The sequence below is a fragment of the Triplophysa rosa genome, linkage group LG1, assembly GCF_024868665.1.
Source record: "Triplophysa rosa linkage group LG1, Trosa_1v2, whole genome shotgun sequence".
Lineage (NCBI taxonomy): Eukaryota > Metazoa > Chordata > Actinopteri > Cypriniformes > Nemacheilidae > Triplophysa > Triplophysa rosa.
This window is the reverse complement of record NC_079890.1, coordinates 29,239,914-29,258,740: the sequence shown is the minus strand read 5'-3', so window position 1 is coordinate 29,258,740 and position 18,827 is coordinate 29,239,914. Positions and strand designations below refer to the sequence as shown.

The window sequence follows — 18,827 nt, the reverse complement described above, 5'->3', positions numbered from 1 at the left end:
CCTTTACGAGACAAAAGGGTGTATTCAGTATAGAGATAATCATTTCTGAAAAAAATACAAGGACAATATTTGTAGTGCAGATAGTTGTTAGTGTATTTTTTTTTAAACGTATACACCTTTTATGGTTGTTACACGTAAGCTTCAGAATACAGACATGGGTAGAAAAATATACCACAACATTCTTCTGTAAGCATAACATAATCTCCCCCTGCATTTAACAATAATATATATATTTTGACTTCGTCCAAAGTTAAGACTTTTAAGTAACATCACCTGTAAAAGCCTAAGCATCGCTATGTTCTACATTCTGGAGAGAACAGACTTGAATTTTACTATGTACAAGGTGTAATGGCTGCTTAAGATATCACATATGTCTACATACAATACAGTAAAGCATCTTGCAGTCATATACAGTTCCAGCATTATGAAAAACTGCCTCTCGAAGAGAACTCTAGAACACTTAAATGGCATCACTTTGGCACTTAAACGGCAATGAATTATCTCTAGAGAGGAATGATTATATAAACAATGACATCATTCTTGTATCATCCCATTTGTATTGACACCGGTCTCAACATTCAAGTGATCAAGCGTCTCTGTATATTGCATTGCATTAAAATAATGTGCTTGGGAGGCCATTTACATGAAGAGTGATAATGGATTTGGGTTTTCCCTCTCTGGGTTTCCTCAGTGTACTTGCATTCAGTAAACCATCCTTAAAAAGCAGCAGAAACTTAATGTCATTTCATCTGTAAAAAGCATTTAGCATCGTCATATCACCACACATCTTCCATTTCATTCCATGTCTGCCAGTCCGTTTTTATTTTATTTTTTATTTATTTTTTAAAAACTCATAAAAATAATAAGTATATGAAACAAATTCTTAGGTCCAATGTCGTAGAAAAATGTACAAAGTAACTGGATTAACTTGAAAGCAATCTTTATTATGTAACTTTCATGATTCTGCGTTTTGACTGTGATTTCAATGTTTCAGTCGTTCATGATAAAGAGGAGACGAGTAGCAAAAACTTGCTGTTTTAAAACCGTTAATCCTTACGTTTGGTCTCAAACTCATAGATGACGTATGGCGCTGTTATTGCATTGCTTATACATAATGCAGAGTAACAGCATAAAATAGCACTTAAGAGAATGCTGGAGTGTAGAAGAAAAATGTCTGCCCTCTCTTATCTCGTAAATTCCCATGCACCTACTCTGATGCATCAACATGCAATACCTGCATGCATTTAAATAAATCCAATCTTCATTGCTTCAGTGTCCACTGCTTAATTGCCACAACTAACTAATGTTTCATGTTGCTTTAGATGTTGCTCAGGACCACTGCAGGTGACAAATAAAGAAGCAAAACTAATTAATAACCTTTGCCTATTCAAGCAATACATTTTTATAGACGCGGCCCTTAAATGTTCACTATTTAAATTGATTATTTGATTATATGACGTGAACTCTGCACTGTATCTATATGTCTCTTATAGTCTAATACCTGTACAACTGAGACTGAGGATTAATAATAACATCAAGCTTTCTAAGTTTCCTGGTTTTCCACAGAACCCTCTGTAAAAATATACATAAATGCCTCACAATATTCAAGTAAACATTAGCTAATATTCATAGAACTTGTATTCTTTATACATTTTTTAAAAAATACTAAAAAGACCATCCAAAATGAAACCTAAAAAAGGTGCTTGTGTGTAATTGGGGGATAGTTTTGACCTATGGAAGATTAATTGTTCAGTTTTTGAACTGCAACCTAATACGTTCCCTAACATTACAGATGTATTTCACCTCCATATATCATAAATCCAGCATATACTGTATAGCTCTAACTCCTGACTACAGTAACAGTCAATTTCATTTGGCTCCATTTAGTTAAAATAAACCCTGGATACGCTGTAAGAGTGCCGGTTTCCCCCAGGCAGCGGAAAATGTGCGGAAACGTGAACTCTCTTTTGAATAAATGCATTAATGAGACTAAATTAGCATGTGCATATGGGCCATCTGGCCATCTTTGGGGCGGGACTATATGGCTGACTCCATGTTCTCACTCCAGGCGTGGTCATCTAGGTTGTAAATGAACTTGGAACGATTGGAAGGGTTCTGTGCGATGTCCTTGCCCAGGTTGTCCAGCGTGAGGTTGGAGGCGAACAGTTGGCTTGGGGTCAGGTAATCCTCACTGTTTTTAATGTACTTGGAGTAATTCTGACGCAGGCACTGCCAAGTGACGGCGTAGAGAATGAAGGCGCTGGATTTGAGGACAATGGCGATGCTGACGTAAAGGTAGCGGTACGAGATGTTGTCGTAAAGCATGCAGGCTCCCTTTGTGCCGCACACGGAGCTCCACAGTAGGCAGGTGGAATCGATCCCAATGCCAAAGATCAGAGGTGGGGGAATGAAACCTGAAAGGATTCAGGGAAAATCTAAGGTCTGATTTTTAAATGTGACTTAATGTCCAAACGGATGCCGCTGTATGCACTGTATGACATTGTGTGTCTTATCTCAAATGCACACAGATGAAATGTAATGCACAAAATTCAAATAAAAAATGCACAAATTTAAAATTTCACAAAATTAAAATAACAAAAATGCACAAAATTCAAATAAAACATCACCAGTGTATTCAATGTGCTTGACAAACTGAAAAAAAAAATCTAAAACAAATTTATAAGTTATATAAAGTTACATATGCAATTTAAGCATATCAATATTAATCAGGCCCTATTACTTTAAATACAGGCTGAAAAAATAGCACTAACCAATACCAGCAGGAACACCATAAATCTTGCTTATGACAATATCTTACCTAACAACCGGAGCAGCAGAAAGAGAACTCCTAGAGCATATGACTTCAGCTCTGGGCTTACGGTTCTACAGACAACAACAACATTTAGTTTAGTACTAATGTACGAGTTTAAAAACTTTTCAAAGCGATCAGGATGGATTAATACGGCAATACCTGTGACATGAACCTTAAATGACCTACAAGTGTTAATGGCGATAATACAAGAGTCCTGAAGGGGTCAGCAGCATTACCTGATCAGAATGATGACGGATGGAGTCTGGGCCATGGCTCCGATCATGCTGCACGCGCACACGACTGCAAGAAACGTGAGGAAGGCCTGCTGACAGCCGGGGCTGGGACACTTTCCTGGTGAAACTGTGCCCGGCCCATCTGCATGGCTGATGCACTTACATCCTGTCAGATTCTGAGAAAGAGAAAAAAAGCTGAGTGGATACTTCATGATGAGTCTTATTCCCAAGTGCTACACTGGAGATTTCCAGGCATCCAGTCAGGCAAAAAAAGCCATAAGAGTTGAGATTACATGATCTACTGTATCTGAAAGAGTAAAAAACAAGTATTCCTAATTAACAAGGAATTGAACTCTAGAAGAACTTAAGTCTTACCACTATGAGCATTTAAGTTGATGTCTCTCTGTTGATCTGTATGAAGTGGCGAGTGTTTCAATGCAGGAATAATTCTGTCTATGAATAATGTGAGTGGAAACTTACGGATCTAGTGCAGCCAGCCAGACAGGCTGAGAGGTAGGTGATGCCGTTGGAGCCGCAGACGGGGCTTAGATAAGATGTGTAACAATTACAACCTGACACACACTCAGCCTCGCCCCGCTCCCATGACCCAAGACTCCTAAATGGAGAGAAGTGACCCATTGGAAAGAAGAATTCATACATGAAAGCTTTGTATTATGGCAATTGCTTCACCTAGACAATGATGAGTTTACAGGAGAGCAAACTGAGATATTCTGTAAAGTGCTTTACAGTTTTTTCTTCAGAGAAAAAGACCACAGTAATCTCACATGTGATTTCTCTAGATCTAAAAAAAATGAAAGTCCCAAACTGTTTTAATTTTGTAGTTCTATACAGTATACACTTGCTGTATATCAAAAAATGTAAATAAAAACAACTGTGACAAAGTTATTTCAATTAAATATAATTGACCCTTCGCTAAGCCCCGCCCTCCTTAGTTACTGTTGCTACGCCTGTCAAGCTTTCACGCCTGGCAAGTGTATTACAGTGTGTATGCACCGGTGTCTGACATTCCCAAGGAGATAATTTGTAATTTTTGGCGAACATGTGAAATATCTGAGAGAGCAAGACAAAAGGGACTGCAGTGTGCATTCGAGGGATATATCCACGACATAATATGCAATCTATTAGAAAATAATTTAATCAAAATTGAAGCTAAAGCCTATGAATGATAACACTCTCCCGCTTATATTTTAGTAGCGCGCCAGGCTACTGCTTACACGTCGTGGGTCTAATCTACGCCTTGGACCTGGCAAGAGCCAGAGATGCTGAGCTGAGCCATACATCATCAACAACACAAACACATTTCCGTCTAGCCTTTAATCATCTTATTTTACGTTCAAATATATGCATTATGAACAAAGAACCGTCATTATTTCCAAGCAATGATGTGCTGAGTTAGCTAGCTAGCTAACATTAGCGTGCTCTTACTTTGGAGCAAACATTGGTGTTTTTGTTAATCCTGTCGACCTTTAGTGGGACATTCTAAAACGCTTAACGTGAAAAACGCTTAACGTACCTAAACAGCGATAAAGGAGAACCAAGTTTCTGTCAAATTTTACTTCTAATAAACACATGCTGCTGTCAAAAGAACGAGCTCTTGGTCCGCGGATAAAGTGAATATCACGTTAAGCGTTCTCACCATAGAAGTCCATTATAAGAGAAAACAGCTTAACTTGGCTTAGACAAATTTCTGTTATTTTAGTTGTAATTAATACTTCAAAAGCCACCGTGCATTGTGTTAAAAAGTGCAGTAGGGGCCTCTTTATGCCCTGTCTGAAACCAATATTAAGAAATGAGGCTGAAAGGCAATAAAGTTGCTAACTCCTGGCTTCACTGTTGTTACATCCAGCTGAATAGCCTGTGGAGCAAACTAGAACAAAACAGCACAAATGTTTCTAAAAGCTCTGATAAAAAGGGACAGAAATATAAATGAGATGATACAGTGCTTTGTTTGGGTACGTTACGCCACGTTAATCTGTTTCCTTATAATGGACTTCTATGGGGGAGAAAACGCTTAACGTGATATTCACTTTATCCGCGGAACAAGAGCTCGTTCTTTTTACAGCAGCAAGTGTTTAATACAAGGAAGGTTTGACAGAAATTTGGTTTTCCTTGATCGCTGTTTGGGTACGTTAAGCGTTTTAGAATGTCCCACATTTAGTTGTGAATGAGGCCTTCCACACTGCTTGATCCACTTCCGACATTTCTCCCCTTGGGTTTTAGGTTTCGGGAAGGTAAAAAATTCCGCCACCCCGTCCATACTTTAAGGATACTGGCTATCAGATTCACACAATCCATACGCACAACGCTTCAGCATGTTTCTCTCGCTCGAAAGCTTGACAGACCTCCCGCGCCCAGTTACGGTTGCTAAACCACGATTGGCCTGTGGCGGTTTTCGGGCGTGGCTTAGCGAAGGGTCAATTAAGAGCCTCACCATGACTCGCGAGCAGCTATCTTACTTTACTAAACTAAAACTATCATAATATTTCTGCTAATGTAAATAAAATAAAATATGCCTAAATATTATTTGAAAAACAAATGAAAATTAGAAATGTTGCGTTGGTAATAAACTAAAATAAGTTAAGTTGAGGCAAGAATATGATTATGAAATATGAATATGAAAATGAATTAATGGAAATGTTAAAAATGTATGAATAAATAATAAACTAACGAAGGCACAACAAACATGTTTATAGTTAAACTTGATAATAATTACTAATAATTAAAATTAACATGAAAAAAAGGTCATTCAAAATATTAATAAAAAACTACAACAACTTTTTTGTCTAAGCAGGATGAGGGAGCAATGACATGACTTCAAATCCTAGAGAGCAAAGTCATACACATCTGTAAAATAAACACTATAAATAAACATCTTATCTCGTGAACACACTCGTTTATGCCATAAGTGATTGTGCTTTTATTTATTTCTTGTAGACCATCACTGTGATTAAAAATCTGTGTGAGACTTTTATGTTGAAGCGCTCTACTCACTCGTTGCCATAAGCAACAGTAACCCCGGCGACTGGGCCCGTATCACAGCCAAGGAAAAGGAAGGAGACGTAGCAGGCCGTAGAGATGATATTTACTATCATTGAGAGGCGGATAGCCCCTAACGCTGACAGATCCAACTTTTTCACCAGGAGCCCTCCCAGAAAAATACCCAAACAAGCACAGGGGATTGCTGTCATCCCTAAAAACACCATCAAAAACATGCAGCTTTTAATCAGTTGACATGATGTCACAATATGGAAGTACATGCCACAGCTTTTATTGATTTGATCATGTGCATTTTAAAAAAGCAAGGCATTTTTATTTGTATACCTAGAAGCTGATTGGCGGAGGAGGTTGAGAGGTTGAACTGCTGTTCTAGATATTTCCCCAGAAAGGCAGCAAATCCAGCCACCACACCGATTTCCATACAGGCCGCAAGAATGACACAGGTGAAAACCGGGTTGGACAGCAGATGCTTAGTCACCTTAGGGATAACTAATGGGAAATGAGACTGAAATTAGATGGCTAATGTGAAGAAAATGGCATTTTTAGAGAAGATAAACATTACAGAGAATGCTGTAATGTGCTCTAATCTTCCGATTAACTTATTCTTAACAGCATCTGCGCATTTTTTTGTCTCGTCCTCTCTCTCACCCTGCAGGTGCTGGCAGCAGGTGAGGCCAGAGTTGATCTCGGGGCCATCTGAGGTTTTGACTCCTTCATATTCCTGCACCAGCTCAGCGGGAAGCATGGCCTGTTCACTCTCACCCCTTGGATCTTCTCCAGGCTCGTTCAACGACTGCGGGAAGCCAAACATGAAAAACGAGGAGACGAAGAGGAAAAGGCCACAGATGATAAAGCCACCCCACCAGGCGCCTATCCAGCGCGGGTCGTCGGGAGTAATGTCCAGCGTGGCTGTTATGAGTGAACAGAGATGCGATGAGAAATGATTAAGGTATGGTGTTCTATTACATTCCATTATGTTTATTCACTTAGCAGACGCTTTTATCCAAAGTGACTTACAAACACACAAACACAGGTGATTAATCATAAGAAGCCAGACTAATGCTTCTGCCACTTTGCAGGAGTGATGACTGGACTCATTTAAAAAATCGCAAACTTCTTTGTTCTCGTCATTTTTCAGTTTGATGTGTAGATTTTTTATTCTCATACTCACATGTGTCAATGAAGACTGCATCGACATAAACTTTGGTGCAGAGAGAGCCAAGAATGAAACCACATGCTGGTCCAAAGACCAATGTTGAGAATAAGATTCCTGTAATGCAACAGAATAAAATGGTTATGCAAGATTGTTTTCATTCGTGCATCTGTTGTCAAAAAAAAAGAAAATATTTGATATTATTATAATATTATATTATAATATTTTGAAGAATTTTGGTAACCAAACAACACTGGAATGCATTGATTTCCATTGTATTGACATCATCATCATCATCATCATCACTTTTATTACAGACTCGAAGTCCAATTCAAAAAATTACAAACAAACAAATGACATAAAGCACATAAAAACATAAAAAAACTGTACAATAGTAACCACATAAGAAGTCAATGTATTACAAAAATACAGTGATACCAATGCCTCCACAGCCGGGATTGATACCGTGTAGAACTTACATTTATATTAGTTAGGCCCTCAATAATTTCATTTTTTGACTCATTAAGCCGACAGATAAATGTATACATAAGATTTCGTAAAACAGCCTAAAAATATTTACTTGTAGTCCCACAAACATTTCACTTGCACTACGCCACTATGACACAAAAAAAACCACTCAAAATAGTTTGTGTTTCACAAAAGAAAGAGTCATATACAGAAATGACATGAAGGTAAATAAATGATAACAGAATTTGTTTTTTTTTGGTGAACTATGAGTTTAAATTTAAATAAATAAAAAAAACAAATTATCATTCAATCAAATTTATTTTGAGCATAAACAAACTTTGTCTCTTCACTTTCGTTTTAAGTACTTCAACGTAACTTCACCTTTTTGAATAAAAAACGGAAGAGGATTCAAAATATTTTTTTGTGGTAATCAACATTATGCCAACATTAAATTGAGCTTAACCTGTATTTAACCTTGAATATTCCGTATGAAAAAGCATTAATTCGGGTTATATGGATAATAAAGTAGCTTTCAGTGTGGAAAATATACTTAAACTGATAGTTCACCCAAAAATGAAAATTCTGTCATCATTTACTCACCCTCTTGTCATTTCAAACCTGTATGACTTTCTTTCTTCCGCGGAACACAAAAGCAGATATTTTGAAGAAATAACCGAACAGTACTGGACCCCATTCACTTCTATTGTATGGAAACAAAACCAATGCAAGTAAATGGGGCCAGTTAACAACATTCTTCAAAATATCTTTTTTGTGTTCTGCGGAAGAAAGAAAGCGATACAGGTTTGAAATGACAAGAGGGTGCGTAAAGGATGACAGAATTTTCATTTTTGGGCTAACTATCACTTTAACTTGCTATACCGACACCATTTTGGCACAACAACTGGCATCTAATGTGTTTGTTGTATTAAACCTGATAAACACACATAGATTAGACCTTATGCTAATACAAAAATGTTATTAAAGCTCACAGATAGTGCACACATTTGTATAAGCTGGTACTATGAGCTACTTTATCCCTCAGCGAGTAATTATTTGTCCAGACAGAGATGAAGCACAGCATAATCAAAGAACACTGAATACTTACTAAACACAAACAGCCACATGCTGATGCTTGAATGAACTGAATGCTTCATGAGTGGATAAATATTCACCCCATGACGTAAAACAGGTGTTCCTGTCACCTAACTGGTACAGCATTGAGCTAACAATGCAAAGGTCAGAGGTTTGATTCCCAGGGAAAAAAATGGCTTCATTAAAATGAATACCCCAATGCTGTAAGTTGTTTTTAATAAAAGTATCTGTCAATAAATGTAAAACAGTGCTCACGGAGGCAAACTCTCTGTGACCCAAGGCCCGAGGATCTGTAACTATGACCTTTAATTTTATTTCTGCTGTCTGATCTTGAAATTTCCTCTGTGTATTATATCATGCATTCCACACACCGTTAAAAAGAGAATTTAATCCTGGGTTTTGTTAATAGAGATTCAGGATAACTCAAATCCTTTGTCCTTAATGCATTTAAAAAAAATCTAAACACAATAGGTTTTGAAGGTTAGATATGAGTTACCAAAAGAAGAGAGACAGAGAAAGACAATCTTGAAAGAAGCGTGCAAGTTTTCCAGACATTAATGTCTGTAGACAGACATGTCGGCGCTATGCTAGAGATGTCAGACACGCTGCAGAAAACTGAAGATAGCAGGAATGCTGTGAAATGAGCACACATACCATGATTTACAATGAAATTGTAAAGTTGTACTTTCCTCTAAATACACTCTCTATTATAGTTATGTTGTTCCAAACCCATTTTATTTTTCTCTGCGAAACACAAAATAGAATGTTATGGACTGTCAGCCCCAGCCACCACTTTATATCATGAAATAAAAAAGCAAGGTCAATATTCTTCTAAATGTCTCCTTTTGTGTTCCACATAAAATAAACTCATACATATTTGAAATGGATATTTTTGGGTGAAGTAACCAACCCATTACCACATTTTAGTGTGGGTTCGGAGCTATTCCGAGTTTGCATCAGATGTGGTGTACAGAACTGTTGTCGTAGTGATAGAGAGAGAGAATGAGAAGAAGAAAGAGAGAAAGAGAGAGAAAGTGAGCTGCCTGAGGGATGACAGAGCAGCCAGGACACATTAGCTTCACATGAGTAATAACAGGCACTGAAGGCCATCATTGTATCTTGTTTACCCCTTAACAACATAGCAACAGGAGACGAAGACAGTATCTAAACTAAAGCCGTGGATTTAAACCCAATACTTGGGCCATATACAATCCCAGCTACTGTACAGAGCTTTCCTTTTTAAATGATGTGTGTACATTCATTCAGAAGTCTGCCAGGGAGTCCATCAGGACAGCAGTAAAGAGCAGCGGTTTGTAAATGATTAATAATAAAAAGTGCTGTAATTTGCTGAAACTGGCAGGAGATTGGCGGCACTGCTACATGATATGCACTAAAACGACAACAGTGCTGTCTTATATTTCTACATCCTGACCCCTACATTTGCAAACACTTCACCAAAGGTTCAAGTCGTGCCATTTAAAGGGATAGTCCACCCAAAATTATTTATTTTATCAATTACTCACCATTGTGTTAGTCCAAACCTGTATGACTTTGTTTCTTCTGCAGAACACAACAGAAGATATTTTGAGGAATGTTGGTAACCAAACAACATTGGCTCCTATTGACTTCCATTGTATGGAGACAAAACAACTAAGAAATTAAATATACATTTTTTGTGTTTCACAGAAGAAAGAGTCATTCACAGGTTTTAAATGACATTAATGGGAATAGATGATGGCAGAAATTTTGATTTTTGGCCGAACTATCTCTACTAATTCAGACTATTTTTAACTTCTAATTGTCTCAAATTGTAACACTTTAAAAATTGAAATAAATAGCTAATTTAGTCCTAGAATGCACTGAGATATAAAATTTGCTTTTTTCAGGTTACTGTGGTGACAAACTGAAACTCTTTAGGCCATCACGCCTCTAGTCCTCTGCTTTTTATCATAATATCAGCATTTTGGTGAATATATGGTGAGTTAAAATACATTTTTTTTGCTTGATGTTGATAAAAACATAATTGAGTTTTTCTGATAATTCTGGGGGTCACATACTGTAACACAAAATGATAAAAACAGGTCACTCTCACCAATATAAAGGGACGAGTCTTCTCGCCTGACGTGATCATCAATGTATGACACACCCAGCGGCTGAAGAGGTGTAGCCCCGACTCCCAGAAGCATCTGAGCTCCGATCAGCATCAGATACATCATGTTGGTATTGGTTCTATTCCCACAGAAATAACTAGGATCGGACAGTCCGGGTCGACTAGTATTGGAGCACACATCCCTTCCCTGTCCTATAGGTCGGGACTCTCCAGACTGATATTCATACTGGTGGGTCAAAAACTCTGGTAGCGCTGACAGGAGGGCTCCCAACGCCATTACGATCCCCCCACAACCTATCAGCCGTGGCCGATGGGCGCTAGCCCCAAAGTAGCTGACGAATAGGATGAGGGCAAGGTTGCCAATCTCAAAGCTGCTGGCAATCACACCCACATCAGCGCTCTGCAAGTTGAAGCGTCGCTCTAGGGTGGTGAGGACACTTACCTAAAACATAAAGAGCAGGACACGGTTATCTATTGTGCTTTTAAATTGACACAAAAGTCTGCAAAAAATGTTTGCGAGTAGTTACATCCAGGACAACCTCTGTTAAACGCCACTTTCACAGCATCAAAAACATATCTTTTTAACTTTAAATATTTCGTTTTGTGTGCTTGCTTTGAAATTGATAACAAAATAGATTTATTTTGGTGTGTCCTCATGATGCTGCATACTGTGCATATGGCAGGCATGTTTCCAGGCAATCAAATTTCCCATCCAGGCCAAGACCTTTTATTCAAAACAAGGGGTAATAATAAAAATCCCTAGAGACATCGTATCAATTACTTCACCTTACTCTAAACCCTACAGAGCAGATGCGTTCATGTAACGATGTAACTGCGCATGCATATGCGCTCTGCTGTCCAGCTCGTGCTGAACGTGAAGGTCTGACCATCCTGGCATCTGATTTTACAAGATTACGTGGCTCAGTGGCCCAACGACCAAATACGATAATCTGTTTATCCTTGACCAGTGGGCCATTCACTGGACTGATGATCATTTCCTATCACACCGCCTCTAAATCATGTGGAAATAAAGCAGTCGCAATACCGCGCGCGAGAAGAAACGCCACCTCATGATGCTGTTTATCTTGCATTAGAGGGAAAATCGCAGGTTATGCATACTGGATTCAATGTCATTACGGTATAGCATAAACTGCGTGTTTTAACTCACCAGATATGCTCCTACAGTGCCCTGTGCCAACATCAAGGCACATTCTGAAACGAGAAATATTTTGATGTTGGAGAAGCATGATGTCTTCTTCTGGTACTCGTCTGGCTCAGTGTCTGGCGTGCTTCCCTCCGCGTACATCGAGTGTTTCACCTGCATCCTCCGATGCGGACTGCAGCAAAGCTCGGACAGAAAGTGACCATTGAGGACGAGTGCTCAGATGGATCCTCAGCGAGACGTGCACGGGTCCGTTAACTTCGCCTCCGGTTCCGGTCCGGTGAGGATGAGATGCGTTGGGATCGAGTCGTACGAAATGATTTCTCTAGCTGCCGTTTTGTATCGCCAGCTCCGACTACGCATTTATATCTCTGCATCTGAATGGTCCGTAGACACCGTCGGAAAGCCACGGCAGCCTATTAATAACCGTGAACATCACCGACACACGGAAACGGCGATGCTATCAAATACGTGAGGCTGTCACAGTCGTCCGTTGCTCTTCATTGGTGGTGAGAGTTTGCCGGTGTAGGGGGTTCAGGTCTGGGTGTTACGTGTGTTGCGCGACCACCACAGTCTGCACCAAATGATGACCTCTCTCTCTCCTTTACTCTCTACTTCTGTCCTAAGATCATCCCCCTCCCACTGGACGGCTGGCTGGATGGATAACAGCATATAAGTGGAAACATGGCCGTAACCAGGGCTGGAAAATTAGTGAGGTCTAGGCGGTGTCAAGAAATGTCTTTATTTTCACAAGGTCACATGTTTGTAGAATGACATCTGTTTTCATTCAGCGTCCCCCGTCCTGTTCATATTCAAAGCGTTCTAATCCAAATTGTTTCTTTCAGATAAAAATGTAACAGTTGTTGAATTTTTCAATAAAATGTATTAAGACATCACGTACAATAACATTGGAATTAAAAACAGCAGAAAATATATTAATCGCAACAATCTAGAACATAGAAGAAGATATTTTGAAGAATGTTGGTAACCAAACAATGGCGGTACCCATTCACTTGCATGCATTAAAGACACAAAACCAATGCAAGTGAATGCGCCGTTGTTTGGTTACCAACATTCTTCAAAATATTTTCTTTGGCGTTCTGCAGAAAGTCGTACAGGTTTGAAATGACGAGTAAACAGAATTTTCATTTTTTTGGGTGAACTATCCCTTTAAGAATGCATGGTTTGTTCAGTTCAGCAACATCAGGATCAGGTAAAGATAGACAAATAAGAATTAAAAACATTATCTAAAATATCTGTTTGTCTAAGTCCTCTGTAATAACAGCTCTCTCTGTAGTTCTACTTCCTTTCCACCTCATTCTTGTCTTTGTCTTATCAATTGGTCGATTATTTGAAAATTCCTTCATGTAAAAAAGGGGGGTTGCACTGCTGAACTTACATTTTTAAATAGGAGAGCACTGAGCAGTTATTTGTGAAATGTCAAAGTGAATTGTATTACAAGCCTAAAAATAACACTCACTGTGTCCTGCTGAGAGCTACGCGCCAAACTAGGGATATTTGAGCTGCTGCTGACCAAAAGATCATACGGGCCTATATTAATTTCAGGACGCGCAATGGTGTTGTTTCTATCTTTTATATGCATTTATTGTGTTCTTGATAGCAGTATAATGCAACAGTTAATTTTTTTCTAAATCATGCCTATTGGTAAAAATGTATCAGTACAGAATTTTGTGTTAATTTAAGCCACTGTTCCAGTTCTTATTATGTATACAGTATACACGTTTAAATTTACTAAAGGATCATTTCTGTGTTCATTTTGAGTAACTCACAAAAGATAACACTGTTGACTGCATCATGCAGTGCTCATTTAATGTGTCTATATTCACAGTGAGTGTGATTGCAGGTAATCACTAGTTTTTCACTGAAGGTCTCTGGGTTTCAATACTCTGAAGCAAAGACAATTTACTGCTGCCTAAAGAATGGACTCAGCAATAGCATAACAGTATATCTCAGACTGTCTTTAGAGGCAGAGTTGATTTACGCACACACACACACACACACACATACGCACGCACGCACGCACGCACACACACACACACACACACAGAGAGAGAGAGAGACAGAGAGGGAGAGAGAGAGAGAGTATTGACTGGTTGTTTTTTTATCCGCCCTACAGAGCAAGACTCACCACTCCTTGTGTTTTCCCATCTGTCTATGGCTCTACTGGGCCCTTGCAGTGATTCATATTGAGCCAAACAGGACTGTACTCGATTATAGCATCACAGATCCCTCTCTTTTTCTAAGGCTTGCATCACTTTTTTGTTTACCTTTGTTGTCTAGGTCTATTATTAAAATGAAACATTACACACAATAATGTAGCAGATAACTACATGCTAAATGAAATATGGCATTTTCCAATACTGAGATTATTCTTCCTTTGCTACAGGGTCCATATTACGTTATTCCTTGGGTGCTATATTAAGGAATGTTACAGTTTTGTACTAATTGTAAGTAAAATATACAGTATATTGTTTTACTAAAACAATTTGATAGTTTAAAGCTATGAAGCTGAATTCAATATCAATTGCTTTAATTGGCTTAATTATCTCGATAATGATGACAAAAAGAGCAGTAAATCGAGATGAAAACAAGGAAGAACTTTACCTTGTATGTCCCTTTAGTTTTAATGCAAGAAAATTGAAATTACTTGTATAAAATCTCATCTCCACCCTAAAGCCTGCATCCCTTAGTGTGGGATTTGAAAATGATGGAAAATCAACCTGTAGCTGAGTCTTGGCTCCTCCTAAAGTAGTTTTCTTTACCACTGTTCTCTTTAGTTTTCTTATTGGGGTTTTTTAGTCACTTTGTCATTTGTTTGTTTTCAGATTTTCATAAATTTTATACGATGAATTAAATTAAATGGAATTGTAGCTAAAGTTACAAGCTCCTCAACAATATACTAAACTGGACATAAAGGTGAAACGTAGTTCAGTGTGCCTTGACATAGGACTCCCAACCTGTATGCCTTAAATAAAAAAGTGGATGGCGACATCTAGTGGGCAAAATCAACAGCACACGGATACTGGTCTTTATTGAGAAAAATAACCACATAACCTCTCAGAAGGTGGGGAACAGAAGAAGCGTAAAAACGATCTCTTTGCTTCGTGTGATATTAAATATATTCTAAATTAGCTGATATTGTGTATCAAATTGATTATAAAATGTTTTGTATAAATCTAAGATTTTTAATATATTTGAAAAAAGTCTCAATTTATGTGTTATTGAGACGATTGTTATGTGAAGAAGAACTGCACATCCAAGTTCACTAAATCCACCTGTGCATAATAAAGTAATGCATACTTTAGCAACAAATTGTCTATAAAAAGAAAGTTACAAAATCATCTTCAATCCTGTTGTTTCCATCTATATGAAAAGGCAGTAAATATAAATGAAAAATGTTTTACATGCTGATTTTTTTCCTTTATGTAACATCTTTACATTTTAAATGAATAAACTAAAAGATGTGTGTCTGAGACAACAAGTGCAGAAACAGTTTAATAAAATTAAAGGATTTCGTTTTTACATTATCATGTAGGCTCTGTTCTGTTGTCCCTGAAATTAAACCACAGTAAGGCTATGAGGCTTTCAGAGTGGAGTTGGTAGCACTTCCGAGCTCAGAGCAAGGATTGAGTTTGTCCCTCTGTGGGACACAGTGACCTTCCTGACAATTCTCTTTGACATCACATGTGTTTGTTGCCTCCAGACATAATACTTATTTACTTAGTACTTAATATAATATACAGATGTATTCGGGTTCTAATTTAGAGTTAGATTGAACAAACAAAGGAGCTCATCTTAATTTCTACTATTTTTTTGTAAAGTTTATAGCTGTTTACATCAAATAAGCATCCCCCCCATCTTAAAAATGCACTAGCAAACTAACCTTAAGCCTCGAAATGAACAGGGTCCTTTAAACAGGTCACATTCGCAATGTGTATGGTCCTTGGATCCAAATTTGCTTTGTTAAACCTATTAAGCATAAAACATATTAAAATAAGCAATCCTGATTATTTTAATGACTTTTTTCAGTTCCTTTCAAAGGAAAGAACACAATGTAAACTATTTAGAAAGTGTGCTATGTTAATAGCAGCCCTTTTAAATGATTAAAAAGAATGATAATGCGAAATGGTACAATACATTTTAAAATAGAAAGCCTTTTTGATCTTGGTGGTGATGTGGGGGTACCCACACCACTAGAAAAATTATAGAAAAATCGCATGGAAAAGCCACGCCCCTCTATGGTGATGATGAGATTCATACTCATAATATTTGATTCACTTACAACTGGCCAACTCATCATCAAAAGTGACGGAAGATCTCTGGAGTGACAAACTGGGCATGTTCATTTAAAAGAAGCATTTTAAGGTAATTATTGCTTTACTCTTCCATCCATATAAACAAATGTTTGGTAGCCTATAAATTAATGCATTTTTTAAAATGACATTTTCAGAATCATTTTTAGCTTCAGTGCATTTCAGGTCTCTTGAAGTCTGTACGGACTTCCACATCGTTTTGGTGATCTTTAGGACTAAAAATGAACTCCACATATCACAGCGAGGACACTTCTCTGCTGAACTTCACATGTAGTTCTGATGCAAGTAACTGCAACACAAACCACACAGAAAATCACCATCATCATCTCCTGCCGCGCTTCACCACCGCGGCTCAGGTCCGAGTCACCGTCACCCTCATCCTGTGCGCACTGTCTGCCTGCTGCAACCTCGCCGTGCTTTACTCAGCCAAACATAACCGCAGAAAACAATCACACGTCCGAGTTATCATTACCAATCTGGCTGTTGCGGATTTACTGGTCACGTTTGTCGTCATGCCGCTGGATGCCGCGTGGAATATAACGGTACAGTGGCTTGCGGGAGATGTCGCGTGTCGATCACTGATGTTCCTCAAACTCGTGGCCATGTACTCGTGCGCTTTCATGACTGTGGTGATAAGTTTGGACCGACAGGCTGCTATTCTAAATCCTCTTTCCATCAACCAAGCTAGGAGGAGGAATAAAGTTCTGCTGAGTGTGGCGTGGACCATGAGTGTCGTGTTATCCGTACCACAGGTAAATTAAACACCGTCATAAAGTAGGCAACAAACAAATACTGCAGTAAACGCGCTTCTCTATTTATAAATTGTATTCTCTATTGTTTCTCTATATTTTAAACACATCCAGGCAGCTATTTTATATATTTTTATTAAACATCAAATATATGAAAAAATATTGTAAATTAGTCGTGAAAATATTGTTGAACCTCAAAATCTATCTACATAATATGATTGCCTTAAACGGATACTTCACCCAAGAAAAAAACATTTTGTCAACCAAAACTCACCCAATATCATATTACTTCCTAAACAAAATGACATGGGTATAATGTGGCAGCAGTCCTCATTCTATTTTATAGCGCATGATAAAATAACATTATTAAACAGCCTCAATATTCTTTAAAAATTTCCACTTCCATTTAAAAAAGAATGGTATACGGTTTTGAAAAGAAGTTTGACAATTGTGTAAATGACAAAAGGATTAAACTGTCAGTTTTATGTATTTGATTGTATTTTCAACTTTAGCACGGATTCTAAAGTTAGACTTTGAATTTTTATGTCAATTCCACTATTGCACACACATATATTACACACAGAATTTAGTTTAATTACTTCAGAAGTAACTGTAATTAAATTACAGAAAAAAACAAGAGTAATCCCTTACTTTACTTTTTCAAGGGAAAAGTAATTAAATTACAGTTACTAAGTACTTGGTAACTAGTTACACCCAACACTGATAGCAACATCAACTACTAATAGTTACCTACCAGTAATTATGTAACATCTATGCTTGAGCTGTCCTCTCTTTTCCAGGTGTTTGTTTTCCACGTGGTGGTGATTGATTTCCCCGAGCAGTTTATCCAGTGCACAACCCACGGCAGTTTTAGCTCACGGTGGCAGGAGACTCTTTACAACATGCTTACCTTCACCTTTCTCTTCCTCATACCCCTCCTCATCATGATCTCTTGCTACACCAGGATACTGTTTGAGATCTCTAAGAAAATGAAAGACGACTGTAAGTCATGATTGAGCCATTTTTTTTATTCTCGTGATGTATGATTATAAAAATATAAAAAAAATGACGACCATGACCTTAAAATATATTGTCCATCAGGCTACTTCTTTTTGTCTTTGTGACATCCAGTGCTGTCCAACAGAGTCCAGCTGCGGAGGTCAAAGAACAACATCCCAAAGGCACGTATGCGTACACTGAAGATGAGCGTGGTCATTGTGCTGTCATTCACGGTGTGTTGGACACCCTACTACATGCTTGGTCTTTGGTACTGGTTCTATCCTGCTGGACTGGAGGAAACCGTGTCGCACTCCCTCTCACACATGCTTTTTGTCTTTGGGTTGTTAAACGCATGTTTGGACCCCATCATCTACGGTCTCTTCACCATTCCACTGTGTAGAGACAAGAGGCAGCGACGGCATGACAGTAACATGGTAACCTTAGAGCTAGAGAACACTAATAACTCTCTGATGACTTCCCTCAGATGCTCTGCCTCCTCTTTTACCTTAAAAAGACTGGCAGTTCAGCACACTTCTAGGGAAATGCTAGAATTAGACGAAGAGCTTGTAAAAAGATGACTGGGGCAGATTTTTGTATAATAATAAATGTTTGTGTAATATTTGTTTTTTAATGTAATCATTTTAGTTAAAGCTAATTCTATTATGAGCACTTGGATCTTACACACTGTAAATCTACA

At 38.1% G+C, this 18,827-nt stretch overlaps 2 protein-coding genes across 2 annotated transcripts; one reads left to right on the top strand and one right to left on the bottom strand.

The window, feature by feature from the left end:
- Nucleotides 1-68: 68 nt before the first annotated feature.
- slco3a1b (solute carrier organic anion transporter family member 3A1b) lies at nt 69-13,022 on the bottom strand. Its single transcript, XM_057338000.1, has 10 exons — nt 12,055-13,022; nt 10,869-11,328; nt 7,235-7,333; nt 6,712-6,972; nt 6,388-6,552; nt 6,058-6,256; nt 3,526-3,661; nt 3,049-3,221; nt 2,819-2,883; nt 69-2,414 (listed from the first exon to the last, which is right to left on the bottom strand). The coding sequence occupies exons 1-10, from the start codon at nt 12,208-12,210 to the stop codon at nt 2,038-2,040; spliced, it is 2,091 nt and encodes a 696-aa protein (XP_057193983.1). The 5' UTR covers nt 12,211-13,022; the 3' UTR covers nt 69-2,037.
- Nucleotides 13,023-16,603: 3,581 nt separating this feature from the next.
- gnrhr2 (gonadotropin releasing hormone receptor 2) lies at nt 16,604-18,781 on the top strand. The gene is made up of 3 exons (XM_057338088.1): nt 16,604-17,134; nt 17,932-18,133; nt 18,263-18,781. The coding sequence occupies exons 1-3, from the start codon at nt 16,604-16,606 to the stop codon at nt 18,706-18,708; spliced, it is 1,179 nt and encodes a 392-aa protein (XP_057194071.1). The 3' UTR covers nt 18,709-18,781.
- The last annotated feature ends 46 nt before the right edge of the window (nt 18,782-18,827 follow it).